At 37.0% G+C, this 19584-nt stretch overlaps 1 protein-coding gene across 1 annotated transcript; it reads right to left on the bottom strand.

Moving 5' to 3' along the window:
• Positions 1–8975: 8975 nt before the first annotated feature.
• LOC101309482 lies at positions 8976–10402 on the bottom strand. Its single transcript, XM_004306920.1, has 2 exons — positions 10045–10402; positions 8976–9527 (listed from the first exon to the last, which is right to left on the bottom strand). The coding sequence occupies exons 1-2, from the start codon at positions 10143–10145 to the stop codon at positions 9224–9226; spliced, it is 405 nt and encodes a 134-aa protein (XP_004306968.1). The 5' UTR covers positions 10146–10402; the 3' UTR covers positions 8976–9223.
• Positions 10403–19584: the final 9182 nt, after the last annotated feature.

Genomic DNA, 19584 nt, shown 5'->3' with positions numbered 1-19584 from the left:
AATTCCAGTTTTTCGGCGAGATCACCCAAAACTTCAAACAATATCGATCTCGCCGGAAAACTGGAATTCGGCGGACTCGCCAGGGGTGGAAAGTGGTCGGGGACGCTGCTGGAGTGGAGGCGCGCCGTGGTCGGCGCCGTCCAGTGGCAAACGGAGGGACGTCCGCTTTGGAACATTTCTGTATATATATAAATATATATATTTATATAACATAGCAATGTACCATAACTATAACATTTCACGAATCAAAAACTTTGATAATATAATGCCCAATCTGAGGCCACACACTTGCTAACTTTTTCCTTTTTTCCAAGTCAATCACATATAATTAAGTTTCTAATTTATATTTAAACTTTGCTTGTTTAATATATCATAACAAAATAGAGTTACAAACTCTATACAGATCAGGGTGCTAGCCGTGAGAAAACCCTAGAGAGCGAAAGTAAGAGCTTTTATGCTTGTCTGGCAGCTCGCCTTCTCACCGTCGTTAGACGAGCCATTATTGCTCCGTGCGGGTTTAGAGTGGACACGGGTCGATCTCGATTGATGGCGGGTTGTGTAGTGAGGTAAGAGGAGAGAGTGACGGCTTTCGGGGTGTGAGATATTCCTCGCTGGCCTAGGTGGCGCAAGGTGAAACGTTGCTCGGAGGTGTCTATCATGGCGATGGCGACATGGCGCGGCTTCGAATGAATGTCTCCGATCTGGATCGGGTTTTTTTGACATGATCAAGAGAGGTCATCATTTGGAAGAGGTTGTGCACTTCCATGGTTGTGCTACTATGGAGGAATGAGGATGCCTACAGATTGGCGCACCGTGCTGGGCGGTGCATGATCGTTTCAGCTACCGGTGGTTGTGGTGAGGTCCGAGCTTGTAGTCTCCTCTTTTCCAAGGTTAAGGTTTGGGATTGGGCTTGGGCTTGGGCCGTACGTTTCAGCCTGTTGATACCCGAAAAATCATGCGACTAACTAATATGTCATTATGACAAAACACGCAATTCACATATGATTCTCTAGTTTTATAGAATCTTATATTCATCTTTCGTCTTTAACTTGCCAAGCAAACTCGCCCTAGATGTGGACCCATGCCACATTCACACATTTTTTGGGCTTGCAGAAGTGTATGGGGAAGATTAAGGAAACGAAAAATGCTCATTTTCCGAATTAACGTCATTGGTGATTTCGGTCTTGGGCCCGAAATCCAAGCTTAAGACTTAAACCGACAAATGAAATGATGAGCATGCATGAAAATATCGGTCTGATCCTTCTTTCCTTTAAACCTTAGGCCCAAACTATACTTAAACCAACAACAATCTCTCCCGTTTCTCAAGTCTCTTGATTTGTTCTTCCCCTTTGCAACTAATTACCCAGATTTCTTCTTTCCCGCAGCAGCCATGTACCCAGTCTAAATATTAAATTCCCAAAGTCACCACCTCATCTTGCTAAGAAGAAACCTTGAAACCAATCGAGGGGCATCTTCTTCTCCCTCAAGCCACGAGCTCACACTTCTCAATCTCCCTTGTCCACATCGCTTCAGGTTTTATGCTACCATGGTCGTTGTCGCTACAATAATCTTTTTTTTTCCAAAACAACCACCTCGTAGTAACCCTTCGTTTCCATGATTTGGGGGTAGAAATCATGAATAAAGTGCAGAGGGAGTCTTTTACTCAAACAATAAGATGCTTTGAATCCCAACACCACCCCAAATTGAGCCTATAAAAAGAGGGGTTTTAGAGTTGGAATAACCATCGAGCAAAAGACACATAAGCCTAGACACAACTTTGAGCCTTCAAGCATTTAAGCCTCCAAGCATCAAATCCAGCCCTCAATCACCATCCCAAAAAAACAACTTTCAACCCATGTTATTCGCAAAAATCGCTTACCTAGATCCCCCCCCCCCTAAAAATTCTCTCACCGTAGCACGTTTCTAACTCCCACACCATGCATCAAGTATCGACGTTGTCAATTAGCTCTTTTCGATTTTCATGTCATCTGAATCACGAACGAATTTCTCTATTAAATGAATTATTGAGTTGAGTTCGGCCTGGTCATTGCTTCATTAAAAAAATGACTCTCACAAAGCCTAGTTACGGTATATATCTTTTTTCATTTTTTTGTTTTTCTAGCAATACGAAGATGTGGGTCTTGTCCCAGTATGGGCACCATGCATGCCTTTTCTGTTCATAGTATGTTGCGAGTTGCGAGTTGCGAGTTCCTTGCTTTGTGCTTTGTCAAATGGTCGCAACCTCCTAATGGAATAATGAAACAGAAAGTGTCATCGGATATGATTCAGTGCGGCAACATAGTAGAAAAACTACATTATTTATTAGGATGCTTGCCTTTAGTACAATTATCTTTTTGTTATGTCATCGCTTTGTTAAAGCAAATAGTGTAGGTAATGATACACTCTTTGCTAACTGATGCATGTTAGAATGCGTTACTTTTGGTAAATTAAGGGTTAGTTAATTACCCGTCACCGGATTTCAACCTTTATTTGAAACCAAGGGTCTAGATGGAAGGAATGTTGGCTTCAAACTTTTCAACTGCAGCCACGAAAATCTGACGCGAGTCTTGGGCCCTAATATATTGGCGTTGCGACAACCGCGTGCTACGCATGTAGGAATCATTGGACCTGACATATCCAAATTCTCTAAGCGCCAATGAGATGTGTTGCCTTTCTCTCCTTTGCGTCTTGGAATGTGGCTGAAGTCACAATTTCAAGTGGGCTCGAACTTATGTGGCATAGGTTAACCTCATGAAGGTCCTTGTAGGTCATGATCTGGATCATTGTTGGCGTAAGAAGTTTTTGATGGGTGGAACCAAGAAAAATTGCTTTAGGTCATTATGCATATGTGGTTAATGACCTGGATCATAAGAAGTGAGTGTGAGTGCTTCTACTTATTCTAGGAAACATAGAAGACCTAGAGAAAGTAAGAATAAGGCTACATAGTACAAGGCTTGGATAAGAACGGTAAAGACGTCCCGAGGGATTGGAAACGCAAGGTTAATGCTCAAACAAAGAGTAGGCTTAGATGAGAATTGACTTGTTGTTTTTCTAGAAGTGGAAGCTAGTTGTAGTTATCATAAATAGTATAGTTTGTGCCAAAGAAAGAGGTCTCAGAAGACTTGAGGTTGAAGGCAACTCAAAGCTATTAATTGATGATGTTAATGGTAGTTCTACCCAATGTTTTAAAAGGGTATGTAGCCAAGGCGTTTCCGAGAGAGCATCACTAAAGCGTAAGCCACAAGGTAAAAGGCGTAAGACTTACAATATAAAAATACTTATATGTTCATAAACCTCACTCTCACTTGCAGCTGTATGGTCCATTTTCAAGCATGATTTCTCTTGGTTTTAGTTGAACTAGAACTCATAGTTTGCCTGCAAATCCACATTCTAAATACTCAGTTATACTTTATACGTGTCATTTGCAAGTACTAGTATGTACTTATTGCTCCTAAACACACAATGTTATAATCAGAAAGAAAAACTCACTAAAAACTACCCAACGACATGGTTTAGTCGATGTCTAATGATTAACTATATTATAGTTTATTTACTAGAAACTCGGAATGCGTATGCTATGAACATTGTGAACTCATCCACTGTTATCATCAAATTAAGTAGTGAACTATAAGCATTTTTCCTTTTTATTGTTGTTGGTTATTCATTTTCTATAATGTTCAAACTAAGTCAATTCTTTTTTTAAACATAATGAAAGTTTCGTTGATAATCTAAAGTCAAAATACTAACATACAGTAACCTCGAGGGTTATATAGCGCCGTTACATTAGGATTTGCGCTCACTTAAAATGGACCCTAGCAGAGTACAAAAACTAGAAATAAAAAGATAATTGAGAAGATATTACAAGAGCCAAAACATTCAATTGCAGTACTAAAGCAATATATATACATCCATCTAGATATAGCTAATGATCGTAGTCTGCAAGCTCAAAACTAGAGAGACAGTTAAACTGTCCCTATAGCCCTAAGATTATTTATTTTGAGATAAGGTCCATCAGCCCAATCCCAAATTTGAGCCTGCTTGAGTGTGAGCCCAGACCTAGGCCCAATGAACTAAGCTCACACTCAAACCCTAGGAGCTTGGTGCTGCCTCATTTCAGCAGCCATCTTTTCTGACGACGATCAAATTAAACCAGTTGCCATCACGTGCAAACCAACTGCAAACCTTGGTTAGCTCGTCCATATTGGCGTCCCCGTCTAATTCAACCCAATAGTTGCCATAGTTGTCGTCACTAGGAAACCCGACACCCAAAAGGCCACCGCCTCGTAGCCCTCACTAATTCCGACCCAGATCAGAAGACAAGCTCGCCGACTTCGAACCTGATATGAACCAGGTGCTCTCACCCTCAACCTCCACAACCAAAAGCCGTCTCGACCGAGGTTCTAGGATCGGGTCGACAGCTTTGCTAAAAGAGCCAACGCCTCTCCAAGCCACCACATTCCCATTACTTCTTGGATGAGACAAATTGGAGCTCACCGCATTTGGTACAAAAACCTTTGTTTTGCTTCTCAAAAGCATTCCGCGATACACTGAGCATGCTGCATTTCATTGTGTTTTTGTTCTACAACTAAGTCAATTCTGAATAGAAAAAATGATTAATTTCAATTTATTCCCCTGAGGTTTGGGGTTAACTTCATTTCAGTCCCTATTCTCTCAATTTTGAAAATTTACCCCCTAAAGTTTCTAATTTTAATAAATCATGCCTAATTGCTGAAATTTCGTCTAATTTGGATGTTAATTTTGACTATATAACTTACTTTAAGGGCTAAAATAGTTATATAACAACAAAAATTGCCTTTTAGGACCCTTTTTCTAAAATTCCATGTTAGCATTTAACGTCTAAATTGGACGAAATTTCAGCAATTGGGCATGATTTATGAAAATTGGAAACTTGAAAATTTCAGCAATTTTCAAAATTAAGAGTATGGGGACTAAAATGATGTTAACCCCAAACCTCACAAGGGTAAACTAAAATTAATCCTAGAAAAAACATCAAATAAATACTCATTATGAATAGCAAAATCAAACACTAATTTTGGTACCAAATTTATTACTTCAAGCTCCTCAAATCGAGAAAAATTAAGAGTAGTGGAGGTGGGAGGAGAAAGCAAAGACCGATGTCATTTGACTCTCCGGAGGAGAAGGCGGAGATCACAGGGACATTCTGCCTTCTGGAGATGGAGATGGTGTTGAGCGAGGAGGAGGTTGGAGTGTTGAGTGAACCCGCAACTCACATAACTTGAGACCTTGTTTAATCTTAAAAACAACATTTTGGTATTGATGAGAAAAAAAAATCAAGAGCATAAGCTTTAACCGCCTCCAGCAACGCCTTACACGCCTTGCGCATCGTCTTCAGCACTTGGCAACATGGCTGACTCTTTTCTGCTTGCGCCTTTCAAACCTGAAGTTGCTCCTAAGGCGCGTTTTTTAACATTGGTTCTACCTCTACGCTCCACTCTTGAGAATTCGAAACAATATACTTGATATCAAAGCTTTCACAGTTCATTTTGGTTCAATCTCTTTTAAACATGTGTTCTTAAAAGCCACCATTTATCGCGTCGTGGTGGCCTTAACTTATGGTGGTATGCTCGGCCGGTTGTGATAGTGTTGCCGGTGATATGAATAAGGAGATCCAAACATATACCCCCACCCCCTTACACCCCCAATTTATTTCCTCCTTACGAAGGGAATGACGTTTCTTATCAATGCTACATTCAATGTTAGCGTGCATGTTCATCTAGTGTTAAAAATACTGGAGACAACTATAATATTGCCCTGGAGAGCTTGATTAGTGTCATTCAAGACAACTAAACTAGAATCTCAGTGTTAAGTGCTTCACTATTGTGTACCTTTATATTAAATAAGCTTATGAATCATCGTGATAATCATATCTGTCTCTGCTAAAGAGTTAGTTATGATTTCAAAAAAGAGTCGGTTATACATAATCCATTTTCCCGAATCCGGGTACAGTTGACCATCTTTTATTCAATATATGATGATTCGATATGGAAGATCCAAGTAAATAATATTAATATGATAATCTTTGTGACCAAAAAATAATGAAGTACTACTGTAGTTAACCACGAAAAGGTTTTGAGTGGTTGACATTTAGATGTTAATGATAACTTAATTAGTGGTCATGGCAAATTGTACCGTGATTTGCAAAATCTACGTTTTACACCACAAAATCTTTTTGTAATAGTCTCAACTTCTATGAATTAGACCACAAAAGCCGTTCGAGATACTCGTGTTCTATACATGGAAATGAATTTTTGAAATCAAAATTAGTTCTGGGATTTTGAGATTCGTCTGTTACGAAGAATTAAGCAAATAGTACTTTTAATTGCACAAAAATAAACAGATGATTTCAGTAGAGAGGCATACAGAAAAATTAACAATAAGATCTTTTAGAAAATCAAAACATGACTTGTTTTTATCATTTGCACGCCATGTTATTGTAATGTACAAAGTAATTTTTAAGAAAAGTATCGGTAAAATTAGTAAGAAACCTCTTACTTATTAATAAAACTTCAAGTTAAGACGATAAGTTAGTTATATTCCAGACTTAAAAACCCCAAAAAAAAAAAAAAAAAAAAAAAAGAAAACCTCCGACATAATATGATGTAATTTCTTTTGTCACTTATTTGACATGACAATGTACTATATATACATTCTTCAACAAGGCCCCTATGCCGGACCTCATACATTCCTTAATTTGCAATGACGATCGACTCCAACATCAAACCATTCAAACGTCGGTATGTGCATGGTTCAGTCATATATCCTTAGACCTAACGCATGTGCCTATTCCTCAAAACTGTCTGTGTAATGTAATGTAGTAAGAAACTGCCTATATATATCTTCTTTTGTTCTGTTTGGTCTTTTTGTTTTTGGGTAATGTTGTTCTGTTTGGTCTTTGATGTGGGAGATTTTCACTTTTAACTTATCCTTGCACAACGTACATCACATTCTGAAATCATAATATAAACTTGTTACTAGAGCTTAGTTAATTAGTAGTCCACATAAAAGCCTATAACAATCCTGATTATTTAAACTAATCTTTGGGGACATTTGGGGATGAAATCCCATAATTGTTTAAACTAATCCTATAATAATCATGTCAAATTCGTGATTATCAAGAAAGGTTTACTACAAGATCATCCTTTTTCTTAGTCCTAAATTGTTGTATGCATGTTAGAACTTAGAACCAGCTAGCCGGTAAGTGTAATTCTAATTAAACCAATATGAAGCTAGTCGTTTTCAAATATGTGAACTTGCATTATGAAGAACCAATGGTTGATTCAATAATGGAAATCGAATCAACTACATGCTCCGTCACCCAATGTGTTCTTAATATACAAGGTAGCTAGAGAAACCAATTAACATCACTAGTATATATGGAGTGAACTTTAGACAATAATGCAATTAATCATTGTTGAGGAAAATAAATTTTGAGCAATCAGTTATATAATCATTCAAATGTTTGATAACACTACCAGATGTAGCAAATTCAATGAATTTTTCCGATCATAAAAAGAAAATGTACTTACTTTGGCGATGGTGATCATATGGTTATGATGATCATGAAATATCGTCATTAAAACTATTCCTCAACTTAATGATCTTCATCGAAATTTCTTCCTCGTGATGATTATGAAAGATCATCTCATTAAAACTAGCTAGTAACTAATTAACCAGCTCGCTTAGTTCAGCCATGAACTCTTTGTTTCTTCAATTAGTTCAGCTCAGAATAGAGTACAGGATAACTAAACTGTATATACAGTAGCAAGAATTATAGCAACACATGGAAAATAGCATTGTTGCATCATTTGCATGTGTCTCTTGCTAGATCGTACACATTGATACAAGTTTTTTGCTTGCAAGTCGGATAAGAGAGGAGAGGTTGAAGGTATGAAGCTGAAGCAACCATGTGACTCATCTTAATGACTGTTTGGAAAGAAAGGAAAGTGTGGACCTAAGGAAGGAGAGAAAACATATATCGGGTGAGTCATCATGCTTTTTATTATTAACTTCTTCATCATCACTACAAGATTAGGAAGCAAAAATTATTATAAGAAGCAAGCAAGCAAGGAAGGAGGAGGAAAAGAGCTAGATTTATTGGAAAGGAAGAAAGAGGATTGGCTTCATTGTCAATTCAAGAGTCTACCCCAATGAGGAGGAGGAGTTTTGTTGGTTTCTCATGAATGGCCAAAACAGGTACAGTGGGAGCAAGAGAGACCTTATCAACTATTGTGTACTTGGGATGATACAGATATTTCATAAACACTATGGGGGTCAATACAGTACCACAAAGCAAAACATGTCTAAGAAGAAGAAAAGATCAAAGAATTCCTTGGATTGAAATGAATGGCCAAGAACCCAACAATGAACCCAAACAACATCCACCACTTGAAACATTTCATTCACATTTCCTACTAGCTATATAGCTAGCTAGCTTCTTGTAGCTTCCCATTCCAAGCACTCATCACTTTTCCTAGTGTTTTATGGATATAATTTTGCTTGGAACAATAATAGAGGGAGGAGGGTGGAGGGCCTAGCTAGAAATCTATTAAAGGGGGCTCTGAATGAATCTGTGAATAGTAAATAGCCAGCAGCAGGCTTTAGGTACTCTGAATTCTTAAGCAAGAAGGCATCCCAGAAGAGCATTCAATACTTGTTTCTTAAGACTCTCAACAAAGCAATGAGGGTGTAAGTCTCTGCTGTAACGGACAGACGCGACAAACCCTACTGATCAATCATCTTCTCCTTCTATATGTACCCACGCAAAAGAGACTATATCCAACCTCCGCCAAATTTCCCAGAAGAAACAAGTACCAGATGAATTGGATAATGCTTAAAGAACCCAGAAATCTGTTTCCATTTTTAATTTGTGCTAACTTATAGAAAAATAAATTAAAAGACTAATATTGGTTCATGCAATCATGCATGCTATGTGAACATCAATCATATATATACGATGATTCATTGATTCTGATCTCAACAAAGTTTACCTTATTTTATTAACAGCGTACTGAAAAAACATATATAGCACATTAGCGAAAGAGAAGAACTCAAAAGATCAAACCACTCTCGATGGAAACTAAACAAGCTTAGCTAGCTAGTACGTAGTACGCGAGTACTTACGTACGTGCTTATATAATAACTAACATATGGTTCTGTAGAACACAAGCCTCTCTTTTGACACTCAACACATTACATCCTTGAGAAGCTTGTACCTGCGAGTAGCGGTTCTCGGAGACGGCACAGGGCTGCTATGGTTCTTACCGGCTGCCGCCTTCTCTCCGCTACCACCCATCTCTTGATCACAAGGCTGATGATGATCGTGTTGCTTGATCTTGTCCCCCGAATACTCCGACCGGCTTGCAGAAGCTGCCGATTTCTTTGAAGAGCTGCCACCGCCGTGCCTCGTCGTGCTCGTCTCTTCACTTCGGCACCAGTCGCATAGCTCGATCGGTTCCGCGTATTCACCATAGTAATTGCTGCAATACCTAATTAATTTGACCACAAATTAATTCAAGCACAAAATGTAACACAAATTCGCATGGGTATTTGCTTAATTAGTCAATGTTTTTATCTTCATCTTTATTATCATTAATTAGACAATATTAAGATCACTACCGTATGCTTATAGCTAGCTAGCATTATAAACATGTTCTATATCTGTATTGATGAGGATGATATATGGTATACAACTATACAAGCACCATGATGATCGAGCATCATCATGCATGGTGATGGTACCATAATAATATAGGTTAGTTGGGACTTGGGTGGGTGTTTTATGGAGATGGGATTTCTACCTATTCAGTTACCAGTAACTATCAAACACGATGATGATATATAATGATGATATATATATGATCCAAATATGTATATACGATGCCTTATATAACAGACTCAGCCATACACACCACCAGATATATGAACAGGCCGGTAACTACTAATTAAGACGATGGTGATTATGAAGTAACAGAGATCGGTATATGAATGAAATGAAATCCATACGAGTGTTGAAAGCGGTTGCGGCATTTGTTGCAGCGGAAGAGCTTGTCTGGAAAACCCACGTCACCGCACATGCAGCAAACACTTTGAAGACGATCCACCATCTTCTTCTTCAAGCTTAACGACGATCCCAAGCTTCAGTTGATCCAAACGCAGAAGAAACAGATACCCAGAATCCAAACCAAGCAGAGAGAGAGATAATTAACTACGAAGAGAAGAGAAAGCTTAAGAGTCTAGAGAGAGATAGAGAAAGGGGAGAGAGTTAAATATAAAGAGAGAAGTAATGGTTGAGATGAGTCGGTTTGTGAATTCCATATTTATACATGAAATAAATGTTGATATAAGTTAGTTTTTTCCCTGTAAAAGTATTAACAATTTGGATATGTATTATATATACACACAGGTAGACCACAGGTTGCTTGCAGTCGTTTTCAGTTAGGGCAGGAAGGAGAAGTGAGGTGAACCTTAAAATAGCTAGAGGTGAGAAAATGACACTTGTGTCCCCGGCATGAGCTTGCTTCTTTGCTTCGTATCATTTCTCTTATTGCTATTCATGTGTCCACATCTGCCCAAGTGCTATGACTACGCTCCTTCACAGTGGAGTGTGATGAACGCGATCTGGAACAAGATGCATGTTATATCATGTGTAGGAAGTTGAAGAACTCGGAACACAGTTTATTCAGATTTCATCGTACACTAACAACTATATCCAATCGATTGGAAAGATCTGGTTATTTCTAATGATATATATTACTTGCACTTCACATCTTGATGTGGTTGCTGGCATGCTGTTGTTTTTTATATCATGCGATCCACAACTAGTTCAATTGAATATATGTAGTGGCATGCGTTTTAGATATTTTTTTTTTTGGTCGATGTGAAGATGAATCAAACAGATTTATCATTATCTATTGTTTGATTCTATATTTTGTCAACACAAAAACAGAAAAGCAGAGAGTGAGTAATATCTATCTCTATTTCTGTTGTAAAGTAACATGACTCAAATCTTTGATAAAATTTGATTATACGAGTTATGTGTTTGATTATATATATTATCATATGAAAAAAGGGTTTGGTTGTTGTGCAGCATGCTATGCAACACCGTTTAGATGGTTGAAAATGCAATGCTCACTTCTTCTTTAAGACGATCTTAAATGCATTTCTTTTTTTAAGATGCAATCACATGCAGCCCAAAGCCTGACTACATACTATGCAGTAGAATTTTTCATGGGAAAAAATATATATATTTTGAGATACATTAACACATCACTGTTTTACTCATATTATGAGTGTAATAACTTAATTGTTCATTCATGTTATTTTAGGTACTCATCGATGTTTTGAATTATTTCTTTTGTATATTTTATCTCCATATTTTTCTCAATATTATAATCTTTACATAGCACTGATGTCTATTTGCACCAACATCAATAGATGGTTGGATTGTATCATCACATTTTGATCATTTAAAATAAAAATTAACTATAAATATCAACGATAGAGATTGTCTAATAAATGTTAAGTCGCCTACGCCTCGTTGCATAGAGGAATTCTTTGGATAACTATCGTGGTGAGAATTACTCGGAGCTCGGAAGGGGCTCTTGGAGAGTGGCGTCACGCGCTTTTAGAGTGGAGAACTGGAGGTAGGAGCAGATATCCCAACTCCCAAGCCATGGCAAAAGGAGTAAAAGGTAAATAAAGTCTTTTAGAAAAAACTAAACGGTCAACTCAGAACCTTTTGATGTCGTTTAATAAGGAGTGGGGATCTATCCGTCATTATACTATTAGTGCCGGATAATTCGATAAATGCCCCTAAATTCCACGCACAGTACCTTTTGTTCCCTTTAAACAAAGCGCATAAAGCAAAGTCTTTACAGGGAGAGTGAGCTACAGTGCTTCGCAGGTAAGGTTACAAGTGGACGATCAGGACGGTCGAACAAGGAGTGAAAGTTAAAGTTGACGGGTATGGGAATCGGACGGTCAGGAATGAGCGGAATGTGCAAGTCGTATGTGGGCACATAAAATATTGTACCTCGTGTTGCTGATAAGTATTGGGTGGGTCCGGTTTTACCTTTTGGTCTGCTTTTGTTTTCTTCGGATTTGGGTACCCGTTTGGACCTCCAATTACTAGGGGCTTTCTTTGATTTTTTGTATTTTTGTTTTCTTAAAGGAGATTCTATTGCCAAATAAATAATCTGCATTTTGTTTTCTTTACAAAATTATTTCTTTTTCTAGTTTTATTCTCACCTGTCCACATAAAAAAAAAAAATAGTTATGTTATATGTTGTCTCCCCCTTATATGATAAGTATCTTTACCAATTCTGTCTAAATACACGGTTTTGAGAATTTTAAAGACAACGTCGTTGTTTAAATATTTTAAAAGATAATAATAATAAAAAAAAATGATTGTTAATCGCATTGCAAATTAAGAATATTTGCACGCAAGATCCATATATTCTTAGTTTTAAAATTATTATCAAATAAACTGCCTCTTTTCCTAAAAGATTTTTCTCTTTTCCATAACAAGAGCACTATAAATGTTGACACTTGCCAACTCCTAGCTTCTCACTCCGGACTTGTTTCAAATCAAGTCTATTACTCAGAGAAAGGAAGAGTGCCAGATTACAGGCACATTTGAAGGAAAACCAACTTCTTATCTTAGGGGATACGGTTACTGCTCACAACAATCATATGAAATCATAATTTAATTTTGAACTGGCATGTGAGTCCTACCAAAATTAGTTCGTCACTTTGAGCCAAATTAAGTGAAAAGGGTGAGTACTGCTTTAACCTTTCTATTGCCATAGCTCATTTGCAGTCTAATCAAAGTTTGCTATATATCGAGCTATTTCTATTGCCAAAACCTATAGGCAGACTAATATTAATGTTACTAACAAAAATGTTATTTCCAAGCCGACATGCATCCCTTGGCTACCTCCTGAGAATGGGTAGTTATTAAAAGTTAAAACAAAACTTTGATGGTTTTCTGAGGCAAGGAAATGGAACCATATGGGATTTATTATGATTCATGATTTTGTTGGAAATCCTATCATCTCATTGTCGGAGTCTTGGTAGCTGAAGCTAGTTGTGGCTATACGGGAAGGTTTGCACAGTTATTCTCAACAATTTCAACCATGTTGTTGTTGAATCGAAGGAGATTCTAGATTGCTCATTGACTACCTTCATCGAAAATTGGAATGTCACGGAGGAATTGAGTTCATGTTCAACATATCTTCCAAATTTCAATTGGCTTCTCGTTTGATTCAGTAGTCCTCAAACATGTTTTTCGCAACGCGAACTTAATTTGTAGCTAACCGCTTAGCAGAGTATGCTCTTGATCATCCGCTCCAGGCTATCTAGTTTTCTCCCTCTTTTTTATCCTCAGCGTTCCATTTAGAATTTTAGATCATGTGAGGTGTGCTTGAGGTTTTGCGTTTCAGCTTTTGGCATGGCATCTATTGGAGGTTTCAATAGTGCCTCCTGCTGATTTTTAATTAAATTATAGGATTAAGGCATTTCAAAGATGGAGGCATTCGATTTAGAATATTGGTGTTGTAGTGATTGTAGTGATTGGTGATGGTGAAGAGGCGCCGGCCGGCGTAGGTTGGTTAGCAAAGCGAAAAGCCACCATTTTAATTCCTAAATCGTCTTCTAGGCTTAGGTTGGGCGGTTTACATTAATTAACATTAATTTTGGAAGAAATCTTAAACCCTCGAAGTCTCAGATCATAGAATGCATGATAGAGAGCTAGTGCCAAGTATTCATATATATGATAAGCTTATGTTTCAATGCAGATGCAACTAGCTAGCTCGAAAACGAACATGCATCTTTCGTTTGCATGAAGATTACATTCTTTTGATGGATCTAGCAAACCATAAGAAGAACGTTTCTCCCGAGAGGAGATCGAGATCAAGTCTCATTCATCATGCATATATTCTTTCCAATATAATATCTGTGGGTGGTGTATTACAAATTGCTTCAACCACACGTCAATGGGTTCCTTGAGCCAGGAGCTATCTATTTTTGCCACGACATGAGGCTCGGAATAAAATCACCTGCAATACATATGCGACTGGCAGCACCACTCATTATATATGAAACATATGATCCATACATGCAATGCCCTAGATACCCAGGCACACAGGGTCTAAGCCACGTTCCAGTATCAGTTTAATCCATGTGGTTTGCATTTCTTAATTCTTACACCCTACGAAATCAGGCGTAATCAAGTTGAAGGTGATTCCAAGCTACTCATCGTCATCGAATAATATGTATGTTCTTACGTCTCATCTCTCATGGAAGACTTGAGAGAACTTGGTGGCAACTCACACAGTACTGTATGATCAAATGCCACGATAAAAGGGCTATGTCTCCACCCCATAGGAACTGCGAGATAACACAAAGAATGCTTCGCCATTAGAATCCTCAATTAGAAACTTGAAGGGGTCGAAAATGGAGGTGACTGCAACTTCATTCGTCTGGGATCGATGAATAGAAGTCAAATAGTTCCAAGAGAGAGCTAGTAGGGACGAGATGATAAGTTGGCAGTACGTTAACCACACTCAAGTGTTTCCCAAAAGAAAGACACTTTGGCAGCACTACTTTGAATTCTTATGGTGAGCCCCTAAAAGAAATTAAAACCATGAATCAGATCATCACTGGGGACCGCCCTAAAGATTTTGCACCATACTCGCTTTCATGTTTGGGCAATTCTACAGTCTGATTTGCGCAGACATTCTTGAGTGCCACACATGGTTTCAATCACCCTCGAAGGCAACCCCGATGACACATCCAACTCAAGTCTCTTCTTCCTTGCAATAATTGCTACGGAAAAATTCTAAAAACAGTACATGATAAACAGTTTATTCTTAATTTTAATGTTTTAAGTTTCAAAACAATTAAAATAGTATATGACGTTTAAAAATCAACACAGTTTTAACACATATCGTCAATAACACCGTTAACTCTATGTAATTTCTTATTTTTTAAACGGTGGTTTCGGGTTTTCTCTATTCTTTTTTTTTATATTATGTTTTTTTTCTATTTATATACTTTTTTAATCTTGTAAACTCAAACCATATATTCTCAAAGACTTTGTTGTTTTCCTCTTATATGATTTCTTTGCTTACTATTCGTTGTATTTGTAAGTTATTGGGTTTGGGTTTTTAATGAAAGGCTCTTATTCATCAAAAAAAAGAAAAAGAAAAAGAAAAAAAAAGAACTTTGCTGCTCATCCCAATCTAAGCAAAATTAGGACATAGCTTTCTCACTCTAAGTTTCCTTACTCAATACCCACCGATATATATTCAAACTCTTTCTTCCATAACTTACCAAATCAAATCATCTTTGAACTTCCTCCTACAGTCCTACCTCGATCACCATTTTTGTGTATTCTGGGTTTGAACGAGGACGAAAAAGAGAGACAACAATACTTTTTTCCTTTCTTATTTCCCTCTCCTTATTAATTATTAATTTAATTATTGATTTTAATAATTTATTACTGCTAAATTAAAAAGTGATGGATTTGCCCCTCAAAGTTTAACAGAAAACACATTAGATAATAGAGAATGTAACGGTATGTACATATTTTCGGTTGAGATTACAAGTTCATGTACCGTTATAATTGTTGTTAAACTTGAAACACTAAAATTAAGAGTAGATCATTTGTCATGTAATGTTCTTAAAATTTTCCCTAATACTATTGTTGCGGTGTCATTAGTTAGTTTTTCATGGAGAGGAAGAGTCGAGCTTCTAATAACACTTTACCGCTCAATCTTATACCAGAAGATTTATGCAGAACATGAGAATTTCTACATAGAACTGAGGTAATATAAGTTTATATCAACGAAATGCTTTTGTGCATCAATGTTTTCCTTCAAATGAAAGCAAATAATTATCGCTTAAACGAAAACATAAACTATATATATATATAATATGAATTATGTCATTCGTGTGAATGGAATTTAAGTGCTTGATATTGACATGAATGAAGATTGTGACGCTCAATTATAGTTTATACTAATGTCACTATTGGATGTGAACTTGAGCAGCCAAATGCATACGAAGCGTGATGGAAACACGATCACTATTATGTCTTCAATCATGCAGAATTCTTTCACAATACAATTAAGTAATCTTTGCTTAGCAACATTTTTCGATTTAAAAATCACTTGTGCATCTATCACTAAATTTAACATCAAGTGAAAAGACACTATATAAGAAAATCAAATGGGAAAAGCCTCTTAATGTTGGAAAGATCCGTTTTTGTTGACAAAATTTTCTTTTCTGCCCCCTTCCATGCGCTCTTTATAAGATTTGGGAGTTGAAACTCACTAATAAAACAACGTTTGGTTACATATTCTAAAAACTAATGCTTAATTATGTTTTGAATAGTGTTCCATTTACTTTAAACTATGTAGTACTCTCTTAGAACTAAACTCACTGTGCAGTTGTTTTAACTGACTAGACGCCTGACAATTTAATAATATTATTTATTCTTATATGAGTCATTGCTTACATATATGATTGCAGATATGTTATCTGCAAATCTCCATGCACTGTTTTCACAAGCTCTCGCACTAGGCTTTTTCTTTCTTTTTTTTTTTTCTCTTTTTTCTTTTTTTAAATTTTTTTAAGAATGAAAGAATTGTTTATACACAGTAGTTCAAACAGTTACAACATATATAATAAAGTACATCTGATTCACACAATCACTATGGTTAATTCTCTATCCGAAAATTGAAATGTATGAAACAAAAACACGGTTCTAACTAAATGTGTGCCGCTGAATACGCAATTGTTTGACTTTGCAAATAATACCAGTGTACAAGTTAATTATTCGCAATCTCACACTAGACCATACTATTGAAGCATTATTATGCTCATTTGTGGCTATTATCTTCTATCCTATCCAAAACCTAACTTCCAAAATGTTAGTAGCTTCAAGGTTTGAAGCACACTAAGTACATTACTACTGTCGGCTTGGCTGTGGAGTATGCACTAGTCCTCTTCCAAAATGTACCAAACCTCTGAACAAATATGGGCCCACCAAGGACGGCCCACATCGATGACTGTGTCCATAAATTTTTTCTACATCATCCCAACTTTTTCACTGCATCATTTTTCTTGTTTTTTTTTTGAGTGATTATTTACTGCTCCTAATTTGTGAGGCCCCTAAAATGAAGGGGATGTCCGTGAAGAAAGCCAGCACCATTTTCCATTTATAGGGAAGAAAAGGGCGGCGGGACCCGGGAAGCCTACAAGAACGTCGTGATTAGATAATAGAGAGCAAAGTCTAGTCTTTGCTGGTACCAATCCAATTATCAGATTTTGACCCGACTGTGCTTTATGGTCCATGAAATTTCACTATCAAACTGGGCCAAAGGTCCACATTACATGTGATTCACAGCCCAATGGTGGGTCTCCACTAGATTTCGCTGAGGTATGGCTAGCGTACGACCCAGATTTTGTGTACGATTTGCTGTGTGAAAATTCCCAACCAAGATGAAAAAAAAAGGTAAACACTCTACAGCAGTAACAGTACACACTGTGGGATGTTGAACTATGAGGTAAGCATCGTAGTTGCGTTCTTCCTTTTCTTAATAGGATGTCATCGAAACTCTACTGTTGAGAAGATTGATCCTCCTGCTATAAACCACAACCTTCACTAGAGTGGTGTGCTTCCACTCTCAAACAAATCATAGGGAAATGAAAGTTTGAACTCTGATAGAACTCATAGAAGGATGTGGGGTAAATGTTCTTTGAAAACTAGAGGTGCATAACCAACCAAAGATGAATTGGGAAATCATAAACACGAAAAAGCAAATCCCAAGCCATTAGCAGGTGAATAATTGATGATCCAAAGCCATGGGATTGGGAAGTTGGGAACCAGTATTTGCAGTTTTGCACGCCTACTACTTGGTGCTTAATGACACCAAGATCTCCACCTTTTATATGCTTTTCTGCTTCCAATTCCAATCCATATATCCTTCATTCCTCTTACATCATCTCTTCTCTTTTACTGGGTGGGGGTGTGACTTCTGAAGTGCGATGTTTAACAAGATTATCTTATCCCTTAAATTCAACATATTACATATAAGTATGTAAACATAGTGAATAGTAAAAGCATTAGACATATAGAGGTCCAAATTTATGAATAAATCAAGGCGAATAGAGGGGGAAGTGATCCAACATATTACAATACAAAGTCTTAGTTCACTGCAGATTTAGAAAAGATTTGAACTTGACTTTCAGTATAGAATTTCGATTGGTTTACCTCAAAGAAATTTCATTACCAATAGATCTGAGAAAGGGAGGAGGATTTTCCATTGATGCTTAGGCTTACAAAGCAATCTCAGGTTATATAGAGCTCAGCAACATGGAAAAGTCTTCTTATACTTTATTTATCACGTCTAAAATAGTAAATTTTGATGAAGCTGTGATCCCAAAAGGGAAGCCTGACTTTAGGATAGTGTAGTGAAGAAAAGACAAGGGCTCAAGAAGAATCTCATAGTTTCAGTTTTGAACTTTTGATGCAAGGGGAATAAGCAAGGCATGGTGTGGAACACACAAAAATAAGCATAAAACTCGATGAGATAAATTGTGAGACAACTGAAAATGGACAGAAGGAAGTGATAATGGTATTGCAGATAAAAATATAAAAGAAAAAGGTTGATTCATTAAGCATTTGCAAAAGATCAAGTACCAAGTCACGCACACCAGACCAAGGAATCTCCATGAATTTCCTTTTCAACTCTAAGATCATCATCTGGAAGACAGATTGAAACACACAGATAATGGGGATCTAGATCAACCACTATGTCACACAACTATTTCTGTGTCAAAAAGATAACCAAAAATGATGGTTTTCAAACCATGGGCAAGATCCCCGACAACAATATGTAAAGAATGCCAGTCTTGACTAGTTTCTGGTATTAGGCAAACATCATGAGAACAAGTTGTACTATAGGTATATCGTGAGGGGAAGGACATACAAACATGTGATTGTTTTCTCCACCTTCAAATGTTGAGGAAGCCAGTGGAGAGAAGACTCAAGACATTACTTAAATTAGTAGGAAAGCAACTTTTAAATTAGTACGAAGATAATATTACACTGAAAATTAAGGAGATGATAATCTGATAATTAGAGTTTAACTACCAAAAATAAGTTCATGTAGGCACTAGGCATCTAAAGCAATTTCTGTATACTTTAAGTTATACATAACACAAATAGGAGGTGGTTGAAAGGGATATGGATCCATGATTTTCATGTTCAAACAGTTTTTTGTCTTCAGAGTTTTCTCCTTCTGATACTTGGATATGTTTCTAGCTGCATTTCTAACTTTATTTGATCAAATAACTATGCTTCCAAAGCAACATGAGTTCCCACTTCTATCAAGTATAAATGACTCTAGCTTAGCCATGTCAAGAAAGAATTCACAGAAAATGGTAGAATGTTTGACAAGAGATTAATTAACAAAAGAACACATGCTGGTTTGTCAGAGTGAAAACAGGCATAGCTAATGAATCTTACCCATGTGTTCT

This window comes from Fragaria vesca, linkage group LG7 (genome assembly GCF_000184155.1).
Source record: "Fragaria vesca subsp. vesca linkage group LG7, FraVesHawaii_1.0, whole genome shotgun sequence".
Classification (NCBI taxonomy): domain Eukaryota; kingdom Viridiplantae; phylum Streptophyta; class Magnoliopsida; order Rosales; family Rosaceae; genus Fragaria; species Fragaria vesca.
This window is presented reverse-complemented; position numbering and strand designations above follow the sequence as displayed.

What these genes read in the sequence shown, in the direction of transcription:
- LOC101309482 (XM_004306920.1), bottom strand. Translation starts at nt 10,145, where the DNA reads ATGGTGGATCGTCTTCAAAGTGTTTGCTGCATGTGCGGTGACGTGGGT. An exon ending in CGCAACCGCTTTCAACACTC is followed by an intron (nt 9,528 to 10,044) that starts GTATGGATTTCA and finishes CAAATTAATTAG; the next exon opens with GTATTGCAGCAATTACTATG.